The sequence below is a fragment of the Tympanuchus pallidicinctus genome, unplaced genomic scaffold, assembly GCF_026119805.1.
Source record: "Tympanuchus pallidicinctus isolate F22 unplaced genomic scaffold, pur_lepc_1.0 scaffold7, whole genome shotgun sequence".
NCBI classification, from domain to species: domain Eukaryota; kingdom Metazoa; phylum Chordata; class Aves; order Galliformes; family Phasianidae; genus Tympanuchus; species Tympanuchus pallidicinctus.
In genome coordinates this window covers 13047461-13062541 of record NW_026294791.1, presented here as the reverse complement: position 1 = coordinate 13062541, position 15081 = coordinate 13047461, and the positions used below count along the sequence as shown (strand labels likewise).

Here is a 15081-nt window from a genome sequence, read left to right as displayed (position 1 = left end):
AGGAAGAGTTACTAGGAGGATGGGGAGATGGACAGATATAGGTACATATACATATATATAGCTAATTGTCTCAAATTCATGCTGCTACTGCAGCAAACATCTCTTTGCAGCAGAAGTCTATGGGGCAGCTGGAGATAATAGGGGTTGTGTTGCCAGAATTGATTCCTTTAGTCTATGCAGCTAGGAGTGTGAATAAGGGTCCCTGAATGAGGCCCATAATTACAACTGAGATACAGGGCTTTCACAAAAGACTAGTTAGGGTACTTTGTTTTCTTCTTTCTCTCTCTCTCTCTCCAATTATTCTTTTTTCCTCTCTACCTTCCTTTCCTTTTCTGTCTTCACCATCTCCCATTCTTGTTTTTCATTCTTTTCAGAATGTTCTCTTGTAAGCACTATTATTATAATTTCCAAAAGTCTACAGTATAGGTTAGTTATGCCCTTTATTTGGCTGGCAGTCATGTAAAGGCAAGGGCACATTTACGTTGGGATGATACAGGTTGATATGCTAGGCCGTTATTGGTAAAACTGCACAACCACGAATATGGTTGTCTTTGCTGCTCTTTTGGGGGGCATCATTTGCTACTTGGGAAGCTAATGATTTTTGAAGCACAAGTGGGCCCTTCATCTTTGGACGCTGGAAATAATTTTTTTTTTCTTTACTGTTTTTAGCCTCAATCCCTTCAAGCTATCAGATAGTTATTCTTGGAAGGGTAGTTCATAAAAATGGATTAACTTTGACAATGACATTGCAGCTCAGGACTGCCAAATGTAAGCTTTTGTTGATTTGAAAGAAGTGTGTTTTATATTCCAGTGGGGTGGGTAAAGCAGAAAAGAGCTCAAGGTGAAGCATATTTATGCAAGTAAAGAATCTGTCTCAAAGGTACTTTCTGCAACTTTGTGAAATACAAAACAGGAACTCAGTCCCCTTAACTATACTTCAGAATTACTGACAAGTTCTAAAAGTACAAGAAGAAAATACCTGGGCAATGCACAAGATTTCACGGTGCTTGTCCCTGACAGATGTATTTTCTTAAATATTATTCTACATAATGTAGAGAAATTAAACTCTTGCTCATATTCTTCCCTTCTAACATTACAACATTACAGCAGAGTTAAAGGAGGCATTTAGAAGAAAGCTATAAAATCAGTACATGCTAAAATGAAATTTAATCTTCCAAGACTTTTAGGAAAAAGAGACTTCTGTATGACAGGAGTTGTGACTGTTTTGTGTTACATCACTTTACATAATTTCTTTAAAAACTGTTTTGATGGTTACCAGAGGTCTGTTCATCTTGTTTTGAATATACTCTTTTATAACATCTTGTTCTGTTACACTCAGATAATTGGCTATGATGATGATGTAAATTGATGTAAACAGAAAGATGAAGGCAATCTAGGGAAATTAGCTTAGAAAAATGGGTTTGTATGCTCCATGAAGTTCCAGCCCTTTTGCAATGCCTTGTCTCTTTTTCTTAAATGGATGATTGAGGCTGTGTTTGCAAATTAAGAACAATTAACTGTGATATTTCCCACTCTGGCGTACTGGCAATGTCAACACAGCAAAAACAGAACAGGTTGTTTTTTTTCCCCCTCCATAGTACCTGACTGTAGCTTGCTATAAGATGCAAGGCTCTATCCAGATGCTAAAAAAAAGGCTACTCAGTGGCATCTAATCTTTCTATCTCACTCTTGGGGATCAAGTGTGAGAGATCACAGCCTGTTTTTTCAACTGTATTTGCAAAGATTCTGAACAGATAGGACAGCAGTGTTCTCGTTGTAACTCTATGCACTGGATTAAAACAACACCTATACATGGATACAATCCTATTTCTTCAAAAAAGAGCTCAAATAACATGTCAATGACACATCTCATCCGGGTTTTTATCAGACATCCACAGGTTTGTTTGTTTGTCGAGTGTGATAAGACTATTTATGAACAACAGTTTGTTATGCAGATCTAAAAAACTGAAATTCTACATCATGCTTCCATATTTTGTTTTTATTAAATCTCCTTCACCCTTTGAGATTTATATATTTAGCCACACAAGTCTGTCTTTCATACATCTAAAAGTTGCCACAGAGAGTACCATACTTTCTAAATTTTCAAATTTGCAACATCTTATACTGAAAGAATACCTTCACCAGTTCACTGCTCGGTTGAGTGTGATGCTTTTTTGGAGATGATATTTTTATAAAGAGGGAACAAAGGTGCCCACGTTATGTAAAATTATGGGTATGTGGTTGGTTTTGTGGGTTTTTTTTTTTTCTTTTTTTGTTCTTTTTTTTTTTTTTTTAAAGGCTACATGCACCATAGGCTCTTTTAGGGCAGAGTTCGGAGCTCCAATGAGGGGCCAAGTTACTACTAGAGTGTTCTGGAAGTTTACTGCTTCCTATTCCTGGCTTTATTGATGTATCTGAATAAACAGATGTCAGTACATTCTTTCAGCTTGTTTCCTTCCAGTAAGTATAGAGGGATCCTAGACGACTGACCTGAGAGAACTTACAGATGTAAAAACAGACATGATGAATCCCACTTTCCATTTTATATTTTTATATATATATATAAAATATCTAAAATGTCTTTCATTGCTATAGACATTACTCTTTTTACTTTTTAAATATTTTCCTATTTTGCTGCTTATTTCACTAGCTTATTTCTCAGCTGAAAGCTAAATTAAAATAGTTTGATCTAGTGCAAATGCTGAGTTTCAACAGACATTAAACCAGAAGCAGCTTTTTTAGTTTTTCAGGACATTTTAGTTTTTTATAAAATACATGGCATTTTAAAAGGGAGGGGAAAAAGAGATAATCTTCAAATTTATAGTATTTGGGTTGTTAATTATGTTGCTTCTAGTCTCTAATTTTGTTTCACTTCAAATGCTTTTTGCCGTTTAAATTAGCTAGTATGCAACAGACTGAAAAAAAAAAGGAAAAGAACTTTTTTGCAATAAAAATAAAACATTTTTATTTAGTTTTCCAAAATTTTATTGACAGGAAAAGCATCTCATAAAGGTTTGCTGCTGAATGCACAGAAGTGAAATGTAGTCATCTGTGGGAATTTACAGCTATGCAGTGATCTGTGTGTGCAGTGAATCAGAGAACAGTTGTTTTTTAGATTTTGCAGTATGCCTTTCTTTGACACGCTTCAAATACTGTTACCTAGGTTTTGGATATAGTCAAGACAAGTGTTCGTGCGGTCCTCCAGCACGTCTGGAAGGCTCCAGACATTGAAAATCTGCATCTGTACCGTCTCTTTAACCGTGTATTTAATCGTTTACTTTGGAGCCATGGTCAAGGTCTGTGGAACTGTTTCTGTAATTCAGGGTAAGCCCATTTTACTTAATATCTTAATCTTTTTGATAACTCACAGTTACGATCAATGCAAGCATACTTTATTGCTCATTTTCATTCAAGAGAACACTGTAATACATTGAACTCATTTTAAAACAATGTATAGATACAGTATAATTGGAAATCTAATAACCTATGCCAACTCTTTCAGTAATGGAATCCAACATTTAGTAAGATTTTCACAAATATAATAATCTGAGAACATAATCTAATTTTCTAAATAGCTGAGCTTTTGTTCAACTCTTTCATTTGGATAATCCACAATTTTTAGGCCAGGTCACTGTGTCAAATGTGGACTTACTCTCAAAAAAATCATTGCTGTCTCAAGACTTGTGAGAGGAAAGTTCAATCTCAGGTGCAACTATCTCTTGCCAAACGCAATCTCTGTTCTGTCATTTACAAATAATGGGTCAGAATTTTTGAGCTTGATTATGTTTGCTGGTTCACACAGTGGTGGGAATTTAAGTATGTGCAGAATAGGAAATGTGCACACTGAGGTAAGCAGATATGCTTGGATTACAAATAAATTTTCTAGAGAGGAAAGAGCAGTCAGGCCATATTTTAAAAGTTCAATATCCTATGCTTCAAAATCTACATTCCTGAAATCAATGACATTTGTGTAAGGATTTTTTATACCTGTGGTCTGATTCTCCACATTTCTTGATAAAATGGTAATATGTAAATATGAGATATATTGCATACAAAAATACATTTTTTCTGAAAGTATATATACAGTTTTTAAAAGAATGGGATGGGATTTTAGTAGCTTACATAAGATGTTTCAAGTGGCTTATTGAAGACGAACGACAAATGTCGTATGCTAATGGCTTTGTATCTACAAAAGAATCAAGCTCAATATATTCTTCTCTTGCAGTTATTTGTTGTATGTAGAGAACACATGTACTGCACTTGTTAATTATTTCCTAACATAATAGAAGAATGTGCTAACAAAAATGAGGGATCTGAGAGCATCCAAAAGGTCATTGATTTTGTTGTTGTCTTACAGTTATTTTCTCATTGCTGAAGGTTTGTTGTTGTGCGAACTGTTAAGTCATCTTTTTTTTTTTTTTAGGGTTAAGACTTGTTAGAAGTAGCTGTCAGGAATTTAGCATGCTCAAAAAGTTAACACAGAAACCTTTTCTTAAGCTTGTTTTTCCAATCTAAAACACTTCTTTTACACAGTCCTCAAAAGCTAAAGAGTCCCTTCTTAATGACAGTAGAGATGTGCAAATCTTTTAGTCAAAACTAAGTTTTTTGCTGTGATATAATATTATATGTTCCCTTTCAGTAATGCTATTCTTATTTTGAATCTTATTTTTTAGTGTGCTCTTTTGCAAATCATCTAATATGCATTGAAAAAGAATATCTTTTAAGCTTTTTCTTTTTAAAAATAATATATTTTGTTCAAAACCAATAAAGAATTCTGTTCACTTGGCTCGGGGAAACAGTCTTTGGGTTCAATGAAGAGCAGGATTTCCCATCTAGCAATACTTTCATTGATGCAGATCAAGTCCCAGCTGACTTGTGAGTGGAGCTATGCTCTTTGACAAACATCCAATTCCTTGTAAAAGGAGTTGTTATGTAAAAATTTCTAAAAATACTGTAAAAATATATATATATGAATAACCACTATGTGTTGAGATCATTCTACATGTAACATACCTGCTACAAAATTAATAGAAGCAAGCTAGTTGAAAGGATGTTTGTATCTAGTCAATATGTTGTTTATTCAGTTGCAATAAATCACTCTTGCCATGTAATGCTCAACACAGACCTCAAGACAACTATGCAACAAAGACCAGCTTCTCATCTGTCATCCTTAGGGTTAACTGTGCCATTTTAAAGAACAGTTTAGAATAAATGAAGGGCATGTGTAGAATTTGGGGACAAATGTGTGGAGGGAGGTATGACTGTGCTAATCAATAAACTGTATGAGTATGTGAAAATATATCAAGAAGTATGGCACTTTTATTATCAATTAATATATACATCTTAGGAGAATAAGAAAGATAATAGCCATTAGCTTTTTTTTTTTTTTTAATAGCAAGAAGAATGAACAAAAAAACCAAAGAAATCCTAGTGAAATTACATGGATATAGATGATTTCATAAGGCTTCATTTGTATTACTACATAGTAAACAATTACAACTAACCGGAAGATACAGTTGACCTGAGATGGCTTTAAAAACTATGAGAAATAATTGAAACTATTGCACAACCAAGCATAATATTCTCTAGATCTATTAAGAGCTCAGTGATTTCTTACTCATGTATGGAAACTTAAGTTACAGCATAATAAATTAAGCTTCATTGGGTAACAGTACTCCAGTCATTGTGACTGCAGTATAACAGAGTATGAACTGAATCTGTGCAGCTTATGGAGGAGATTGATCAGTAACACTTATATGAAATCTCATTAAAATTCACACATATATTTCCAAACATCAATCTTTTTTATTAGGGTAATTGTATATCATCACACTCGTAATCAACCATAATTATAGCAGGCCATATATTCTTCTTCACTGATAAAGTCTCTCATAACTGTGGGAAAGTAATCACAGACCTCAAAACCCAGAACTTAAGGAATTTATCAGGAGAGTTTCTAGCAGGAGATTTTGGAGATTTATGGGTTGAATTAGAAAATAATTACGTGTAACACTGTGAATCCAGTGAACGAATGTAATACTTAGAACTTCATTTTGCTCCTTTCCAGCAGATGTCACATGGTGGAAGAAATAATAAAGACAGTAGATTAATTTTCATGCAATAGTAAATGTGAAAATTTCATGGTCAGGGAACAATATTGAGAAAAATACATTAAGGAAAGCAGTTCTTCAAGGAGTATAATTATTCTGCTTATTAAATAAACACCTTTGCCTTAGAAAACATGTTTCTTAACTCTTTATATGGATAAGAATTAATGAGACAAATACTTTTGTCAGTTGAATATTACATATGCGATAGAAAATGTGTAGGACTGAATGGTTTCAGCTTGCACATACTATTTAGACTGGGAATCCAGGCTGAAAAATCAGGTATACGTGGTTTGTTTTACTCATTAATATTCATAATTGCATGCTAATACATTGCAATTAAAAAAATATATATCTCATTAGGCTGAAGAAGGCATGCTGGTTCTTTGATGTGTACTAAAATCCATTGTTTTAAGAACAAACATCTTACCTCAGGGATGTAAAGTCTACTACTGATCTCAGTGGGAAAAGGTAAATCATCCCGAATGCCATGTTGATCCCAAAAAATAGATGCAGCAAATTTTCCTCACTCTCTGAAGTGCTTCTTTAATAACCAAGTAAAAAGCATCAAGCTTACAGTGCCATCTGTGGTACTGGGAAATGTTTTGATGAAAAAGTGGCCTTAACAGCGACCACATTGCCTTTAGAACATAGATAATGGTCTGTAATCTGATCAGGCTTTTGCATGAAGCATAACATAGGCACAAACACAAGTGTTAGTGTATATACTAAAACTAATATCAACTTCTGTAATAAACACATCAGGTATGTTTTATCATTTATTTTTTCATTTTTTGTTATTGTTTTTGAAACGGAAATGGCTTTTTAAGAAAACAAACAAAAGCATGATGGTCTGCATTTAAAAAAGAAAGCTTCTGTACATGCACCTTGTAAGTTGTACTTAATAGTGGGAGATCACCTCCATATGGCCAGATGGGATAATAAGCAGTATTTCAATGACTAAGCTTAAAATTTTTCTTCTTGTTGGGACAGGAAAGCAGAATGTGTGCTAATCTCCTTTATGTTCTTTTAATATTGATTTCTTGGTATTATGAACTTAAGTTATTATTGTGCTGTGGAGAGATTTATAAATAACATATTGCTTTTATTAATATCACGTCAGATCTGCATTCTGCTGGTGGCCTGTTAAAAATAGTGATTTTTCTTATTCCTGTTACAAGACACCATCTACAATTACTTGACAGCAAATCTTTATGTGCTAAACCTAAGTAATAGCCCTATAAATGCTTAAGGAACATATTAAATGAAAAATAGATTTGGGAGATTTCACATATGAAAATTAACTTTTTAATATGGTATTTGGACTCCCAGCATCTGAATTATTTGTTAAATAGTATAGAATCTTTCTGTAAACAGGCATGTTAATGCATTTTCTCCTGTTCCTCTATTGTTAAATCTGATATAAATGAATAAAGCTCACAGATTGCAGAAAACATGAAGTCTTATCTGTTTCCATAACAGGAACTCTTGGGAAACCATATTCAGTAAAAGCACAGAGGTGGTGACTCCTGAGCAACTACAGTGTTGCCAACGAATAGTGCAGCTTTGTAAGCACTGCCTGCTAGTGGTGTACAAATATTCATCAGACTCAAGAGGATCCCTGACTGGAATTAGTCCTAGCTGGGATGATACAAGGTATGCACTTTAGTGTTCTCTTCCTAAAATACAATGATCAAAAGTAATACTGGGACAGAATTAATATAAGCCACTACTGCCACACTTCCCTTTAAACCTAGTTCACTAAATATTAAAAGAAAAAAAAAAAAAAAAAAGGAAACCAACCAACCAACCAACCAAAAAAACAAAAAGAAAGGCAAAAATAAAAAACAAAACCCAGTTCCCTTGATAGAAAATGAAGACCATTTTGAGCTCTCTAGTCCTGTCATGAAGTGCTTCCCAAAAAATTAGGTATTTAGATTTAGACTTATTAAAATCTTGATTGCCAACTGCTCAAGTAGCTGCAGCAAAGGCTTTTTGCAAAGTGAACTGAAAATTTCCTTTCTTCCCCTTCTCAGATCCCTCAAAGTCATTGATTCCAGATTTGCATTCCTAGAGGTATCCTAACATGTATGATACTTCTGGCTTGACATTCGCAGTGGGATGCTATAGGGCCTCAACTCCAGCCAAGGGTCAGGTAAGTGCCATCTGATTTACTGTATTGCACAGTTTTGCAAAGTTGATTTCCAAACCCTACAGATTTCAAGTTTTATTATTTCATCTCACAGAACATAAATATGTTTTCAAACCTTGCAAAACAGCATCATATAGTAAAAAAAAACTTCTTTGGCACTTACCCGATTCTCCATTGGCTGGTTTAGTTTTTCAACTGGATACAATAAGGATCATATTGTCAGCACGGGGATCACTGAAAATCCTCCCAATGTGGGAGTCAATGCTCTGTAATTTAACAACCTTAGATGGAAAATTAAACATAAGTTTCAAATTACTTAGGCTCCAAATTCTATCCATAATGGCAATTTGAATTATTATGTATATAAAATACAAAAACTTTGTTTATATGAAACATGTCACAGACGCTATATTAGAGAAGAGCTTCGTGAGTTAAATATCACGTGAAAAGCAAAAACTTTGATAAATTATCTGTTAAATTTATGACTTAATTGTGTACTTGGTATACCTAAGGCCAGTTATTTGATATACTAAATTCATTTGTTATTGTCGTATAAATCTAAAGGCGATCTAACAATTCAAAACCAGCTGAAAACTGCATTTGTTTGGTCACAGCAAAAGTCGAAGTACCTTAGCCACAAAACGAATCCTATTCAATATCAACATTACTGAGCTGCAGCAGGAGTCCGGTAAAGTAATTTGGTTTAGTTCAGAGTAGAAAATCTTCAGGCTGGAAGTTTTTATTGCTTTTACTGTTAATACTGCAGAAAATTTTTCATTGTAACCAACCACAAACTATTCAAACTGATCAGATTACTCTAATGTACTGCAGCTAACAATCTTGCATTTGGAAAGAGGTGGAATGGATGACCCAACAAAACTTTTTTCATCTCTGGTTTCTGTGTTTATTTTGACACTGAATGGAAGTTTATTCAAAACTTTTGCAAGCCAGAGGAATCTAGGACCTGGTAAAGCAATATGGTAGTTAACTATGACATTCTGAATTTGTGAGATGAAAGATACATTTGGAAACAAATGCTCTTACCTACTGTGCCCCATATCATGTAAGGCAATGAACTACTATTTCTAGAAATGGGAGAAATATAGTATTGTTTCATCTAAGTTTCTGTCCTTAAATTACATAAGAAGCTGCACTACCACTAATAATTTTTTTGCCTAATAGTTAAATTTTGCAGGTGCAAAAGATCAGAGATAATTTAATAAATGTACGAGAAAGACATTGTTTCAAGACTCTCTAATGTCTAACTTGAAGAACTCCCTTTGTCTTTTTTTTTTTTTTTTCCTGACCAGAACACTGCTTTTTGTTTTGTGTTGATGACTAAAGCTTTCAAAGTTAGCAGATACTCCTTTATTTGGTAAAATCTATTTGTACATAGGAAGAGAAAAAGGATGTAATGAAAACAGCAGGGGTTCTTTCCATTTTTCAGATTTGTTCTCAATCCCAGCTCCTAACTCTACATCCACTCTATGTGATGCAGAGAATGAAAAGGAGTATTAGTGCAAATAGGAATTAATGCCTTTTTTTCCACACAAAATTAAGTGTAGAGAAAACAATGAGACTACTCAAAAGTTATACCAAAACCTCTTCAGATAATAGCCAAGAAATAAACTGTATAAAGTGCCAGACTTTTCACATTTTGATAAATTCACTGATGTTAGAATATTTAAGAAATGTGAAAAATACCATCTATTACTAGATCCTTACAGCTTGCTAAGTGGCATTATGACAAATTCTCTGAAAGGCACTAGGGCTGTTCTCTGCATCAACAAGAAAACACAGAACTCAGTCTGGTGAGGTAGTGAGCTATGAAACACATCACCAGCCCAGAACAAATCAGACGTTTTTTTCCCCTCTGTAAATTGATGAAAATAATAATAATATTTTGATAATAACGTGATTCGTAAGATCAATCCTTTAACTTATTCATCATTAATCAATGTGGCTCAGTAGAATGATGCAATGATTTTTTTAAGCAATAATTTATATAATGTGTTGTGTTCATCCATCCTAATGCTGCCATAACTCATTGCAACGCTCTGATTTTGTATGGATGTTACTTCTGCAGTTACTGTGCTCATGTAATAATTTCTGCAACTATTAGTAAATGATAAAATAAAAACGGATTTAAGAATGAGTATTAGAAATGATAAATCACTTTTATAGCATTATATAAAATACGAACAATATAGCTGAATATAGAAATATAGAAATATGAATCACAAATATGAATATAGAAATATAAATCATGTGACTCACAGTGTTGTTGCATCACTGTTTCTTGCTTTACAAGAATTGTGATGCTAGCATGGCAATTTTTAGGGAAGGACAGCAGGAAATCAAAGCTGAGAAATTGGTTTTTTTTCCTAATAAACATTTTTTAGCAACTTAAATTTTAATAATCTAGTTAACATAAACTGCAGTTTTTACCCAGTTTAAATTGAACAAGTAGTTCTACAATAACAAAGACAATGAGTGAAATGTTAAATTTGGATGGCAGTGTTGCACAGGATGCCAGTGTTTTTATTTACTTTCTTGCTTTAAACATTGAGAACTGGCAAGATGTTTGGTTATCTTACACCATCCTGAAATTTTGCTAAACTGTCCCTGACCTTAGGATCTGTTTAATGAGTTATTCATTGCCTAGTATTCCTTATGTGTTATAAATAGTGCTTATCATACGTATTTTCTTGTATTTAACCATTATAAAGTAAGCACACGAACAACTGACTGCTTCAATCTTGAATCTTAGTCTTACCTATAAATTCTGCTATATTTTTCATATCGTTTCCAGGTGTTTATTGCCAGGACCACCACAGTTCATCGTGAAATCATCCTCGTCCAACCTCAGCTGCAGTTCATCTGGAATGCCTCGCCCCAACATTTTGTTCACACGCAGATACAGTCACCTGTGAAGGAAAAGTTACTTTTCATTGTAAATAATAGCACTCCATTTTTATTTTCAAATTAAATTTGTGATGGAGCTAAATACAACACTGTTATATATAATACACCATATTATGATAACATTTAGCTTAAAACTTACTGTAAAAGCAAAGCTTTTCTGGAAGCATAATAAACCTTGTTAAGTTGTTTACACACATGAATGTGTAGATCTTGCTAGGTTTATAAGTAATTCCTTCCTACTAGAAATGTTATTTTTGCTGCAGAATATATAAGATGGAGTTGATCTTGAAGATCCTATTACAGTGTTACATTATTTTCTACATACAATACTTTTGAGTTGAATATTGTTTATTGTAAAGTATGCTATTTATTGTCTCAAATGTAAGACAAGAGCCTTTAAAGAGACAGATGAATAAAAAAACTGTAGTAGAACAAATAAGACTGTAATTATTATTAAAAATAACCTTACCATTTCTTGGATATGTTTAAAATAATCCCCAAAACTCTGTAAGCCAAACATTTCTCCTCTGAAATTACAGGCTCTGCTTAAAGCTGTTGCGCTTCTTAAAGGACATGTCATAGTATCTTTTAGAAAAAGTGAAGAAATTCTGTATGCAAACAGTAAAAATACCAGTTCAGGCATTCACTTTCTAATTGGATTTTTGTAATAATACAGAAGCCAATATTTGTTGTCAGGCTTTCATTCACATTAACTGTGGTCTGTGCCTTAGGGAGCAAGCAGTCACCTACAACTTGTACAAGCATGCATAGTGAGTATTTTTTCTGTTTTACTGCACAAGTGGTGAAACAGACATTTTTAGGAAATACTGCAGCTATAATATATTATTTCAATCTTACACTAATTGGTTTGCTGTAGCTTTTAACATACAATTCAGTACATACTGCAGAATGTATCATTTAACTAGACAGTATTTTCTAGACTTGTGGCACCTTTAAATGTTGAAATATAATTCATTAGAAAGCTCTCATTCAGATTCAGCTTCCTGTGCCTAGCTGAAGAGCACTAAAAGAAACTGAGCCAGAGCATGGATGTAGAATTAATAGGGCATGTAACCTGAAAACATCATTCAGGTTTGCTATGTAGACCCATTCATCTCATTCAGTACTGTGCCATATAAGCCTTATTCATTATATAAATAGTTATTTAAAATGAATTAACCTAGATTTAAAAATGAATTAAGTTTTTAAACTAAGTAAAGGACAAAGTAGTAGATATTTACCAAAGATGTGCTTACTTTCCAACAATAAAAACTGCAAATGTGTTTGTCAATTACCAGTGAATTTTATGTAGGTTGTTCTGAAAGTAATGCCTCCTGTTTATTTCCATGGAAACAGCAACAAAGACAAAGAGCACAATAATGCTACTGGTAGAGCAAATTTTCAGCTACAAAAGATTGTTTTTCAATGTCGTCACCACCATTAGGTATTCATTTTCACTGGTGATAAACACGAGACTGCATGTCGCACTCACAGAAGTCTGCATGACTGTCCAGAACGTGGCTTGTCTTTCATGTTGCTGTCACCACTGCTGAAACACACCACTCACTGCCTTGCTGTTCTCACATCCACTGTCTGGCGTCCATAAATGCTCACCAAATGTTGATGAATATCACTGGGAACCAATTCAATGATGCACCTTTGCTTCATCTGCACTTCCATGTCAGATGCAATTCTGTCAGATAGCAAAAAAATGTAACAGGATACCTACTGGGAAGGTTCAGCCTCTACTGCATCCCACCATCACTCAACTCTGATATCGTGGCCAACATCATAAAAAAGGAGGCATTACATTTGGAGCAGCCCTCATAAGTATACACTAAAAAATAATTTTGGGGGGAAGTTGTCCTCAGGAGCAAGTATATTAGAGCACTTTTACTATCCAGAGATTTAAGAGATATTTAAGAGACTTAAGAGATTTGAGACTTGAACTTGTCTGGAACTTAATGTTTTAAGCCTTAGCTATAGCATGTATATCAAGTTGAGAATTTTGGTAAGACTTTTGAAGCTTGTGTTGTTGTCCATCAGTTCTAGAATTGCAGGATACAACACAGCAAAAATATTTGTAAACAATTAACAAACCTCTGAGATAAGCCAGATATAAGTAGTCTTCTGGTCTGGTAAAGATTTTTCATTTTCATGGTAATACTAGTTTAGTAATATAGCATATTCACAATAATTGTATATCTCTTTAGATCCATACAGTGACTACTGATAAAGCGTACTGTGGTTATCTGTAACACACAATAAAAGCTGTACATCTCTCTTCCTGGAGGAGGCTTCCACTGTATTCTGCTGTGGGTCATAGTGGGAAAACCAGCTTCCAGTCTAGCTTGCCAAACTCAGACTGAACCCTGCCACAGCAGGCTCACACAACTCTTTGTTTAATTTTTTTTTTTTTTAATTATTATTTTATTCTTCTGTTTTAAACTTCTTTTGATCAGTATTCTCAGAGGGCAGTGCTGGGACAGGTCAGTCTGTACGGAGCACTCTGGCAATGGAAAGAGAACTCCTGTGGGCAGACCTGGAAACAAATAACACACTTAGTATGAACAAAAGTGGACCAGATGGTTGGTGCATGTCTGATGTTACTTATTTCTGCTAACCTTTCCTAATGTAGTGCTGTGTTCCTAACAATGTGGTGATCAGTACATAAAATAAGTGTAATCTCAGATTTTCTTGCCAGCTTCTGAGTGTGCATGGCCCACAAAGGAGACCAGGCTGGCTGCACCTGCAGTCCGATCCAGACAGTGCGAAGGGAGAAAGCATTGCTGCGTTCCTCCCGCGCTCAGTCCTGACCTTGGGCTCGTTTTGTAGCTGCACTACGACCTGAGCAACTGAAAAAAATCCCTCCGGCACGCGCGGGGCTGTAGCGTTACGCAGGAGCAGAGTTTCTGGCTCACCGCCCCGGCTGAGCTGCGGGCTGGGTTCCGGCCAGGCCGTTGGGGAACACCGGGCAGCGACGTTGCTAAATTCCATTAATGACCTAATCTTTATAAACCCGCTGATACTTATTCAAAAACACTGACGCTTAGAGGAGACTTGCATTTCCCATTCGTTTTCCTCGGGGCCGGCTGGCAGCACGCGCAACGGCACCCTGCCGGCCTCGCGCTGCCCATCCGGAGCCGCCGCGCGGGGCGGGCGCCGGCTCCCGCGGCGCTGCACGAGGCGCCACGAGGCGGCACGAGGCAGCCGCTGGCCTGGGAGGCGCCGCGCTGCCGCCCGCGTGTGGCCGCGGCACGAAGCGGGGCTCACCTCACCGGCCCGGGGCCGCCGGCAGAGGGCGGCAGCAGCAGCAGCAGCAGCAGGTAAGGGGTGGCTGTCGGGGCGGGGGGGGACCGGCATGGAGATCAGGGTGCTTTCCCGCCCAGAGGCGGTGCTGCGATAACTTCAGCCTGCCGTTGCAAAATGCAAGGTGTGATCACCGTAAAAAAAAATAAAATAAAATAAAAAAAAATCTGTACTGCTAGCTGGGTGTCCAAAACCCAAATCACCTCATGGTAGTGATGGCGCAGTCAGGGCAAGCTCGTGCACGGATGTTTGGAAGGAGGCAGCAGCTGCTGTGATTTGGGTGCAAATCTCTCACGGTTTCTTCAGCGTGGGGCACCTGCGGAGTGCAATGGCTGCGCCGTGCTCCGGCTGCTCACGTGCTCGAGTTGCTTCTCAGCGAGGCGCGCAGCTGCACGGTCGGGCTCAGAAGGACCACTTAGGAAATCTCACAAAGTTTTCGCTCCGTATTTGTGCTGTGAAGCAGTTCTTAACCTGTGAGAGTGCAGCCTCCTGCCATCTCCGTCAGCCTTTACTGGAGAAAAGCACCTTGGGCACTCGGTAGGAGTTGCGTCGGTGCGTGCTGCGAGCAGGGCGCCCGGGGGCTGACCG

The 15081-nt window shown here is 36.2% G+C and overlaps 1 protein-coding gene across 13 annotated transcripts in view; it reads left to right on the top strand.

Moving 5' to 3' along the window:
- TTLL7 (tubulin tyrosine ligase like 7) overlaps nucleotides 1-13471 on the top strand; it is a 75510-nt gene extending 62039 nt beyond the window's left edge. For 9 of the 13 annotated variants that reach the window (XM_052667080.1, XM_052667083.1, XM_052667081.1 and 6 more), the window contains 3 exons: nucleotides 3164-3324; nucleotides 7590-7763; nucleotides 11072-13471. In XM_052667080.1, coding sequence (XP_052523040.1) covers nucleotides 3164-3324; nucleotides 7590-7763; nucleotides 11072-11192 — 456 coding nt within the window. In that variant the 3' untranslated portion in view covers nucleotides 11193-13471. Of the gene's footprint in view, nucleotides 1-3163; nucleotides 3329-6470; nucleotides 6579-7589; nucleotides 7764-8143; nucleotides 8263-11071 lie in introns of those variants that run through there. The other 4 variants (XR_008202464.1, XR_008202465.1, XM_052667089.1 and 1 more) reach the window with 4 other exon arrangements.
- Nucleotides 13472-15081: the final 1610 nt, after the last annotated feature.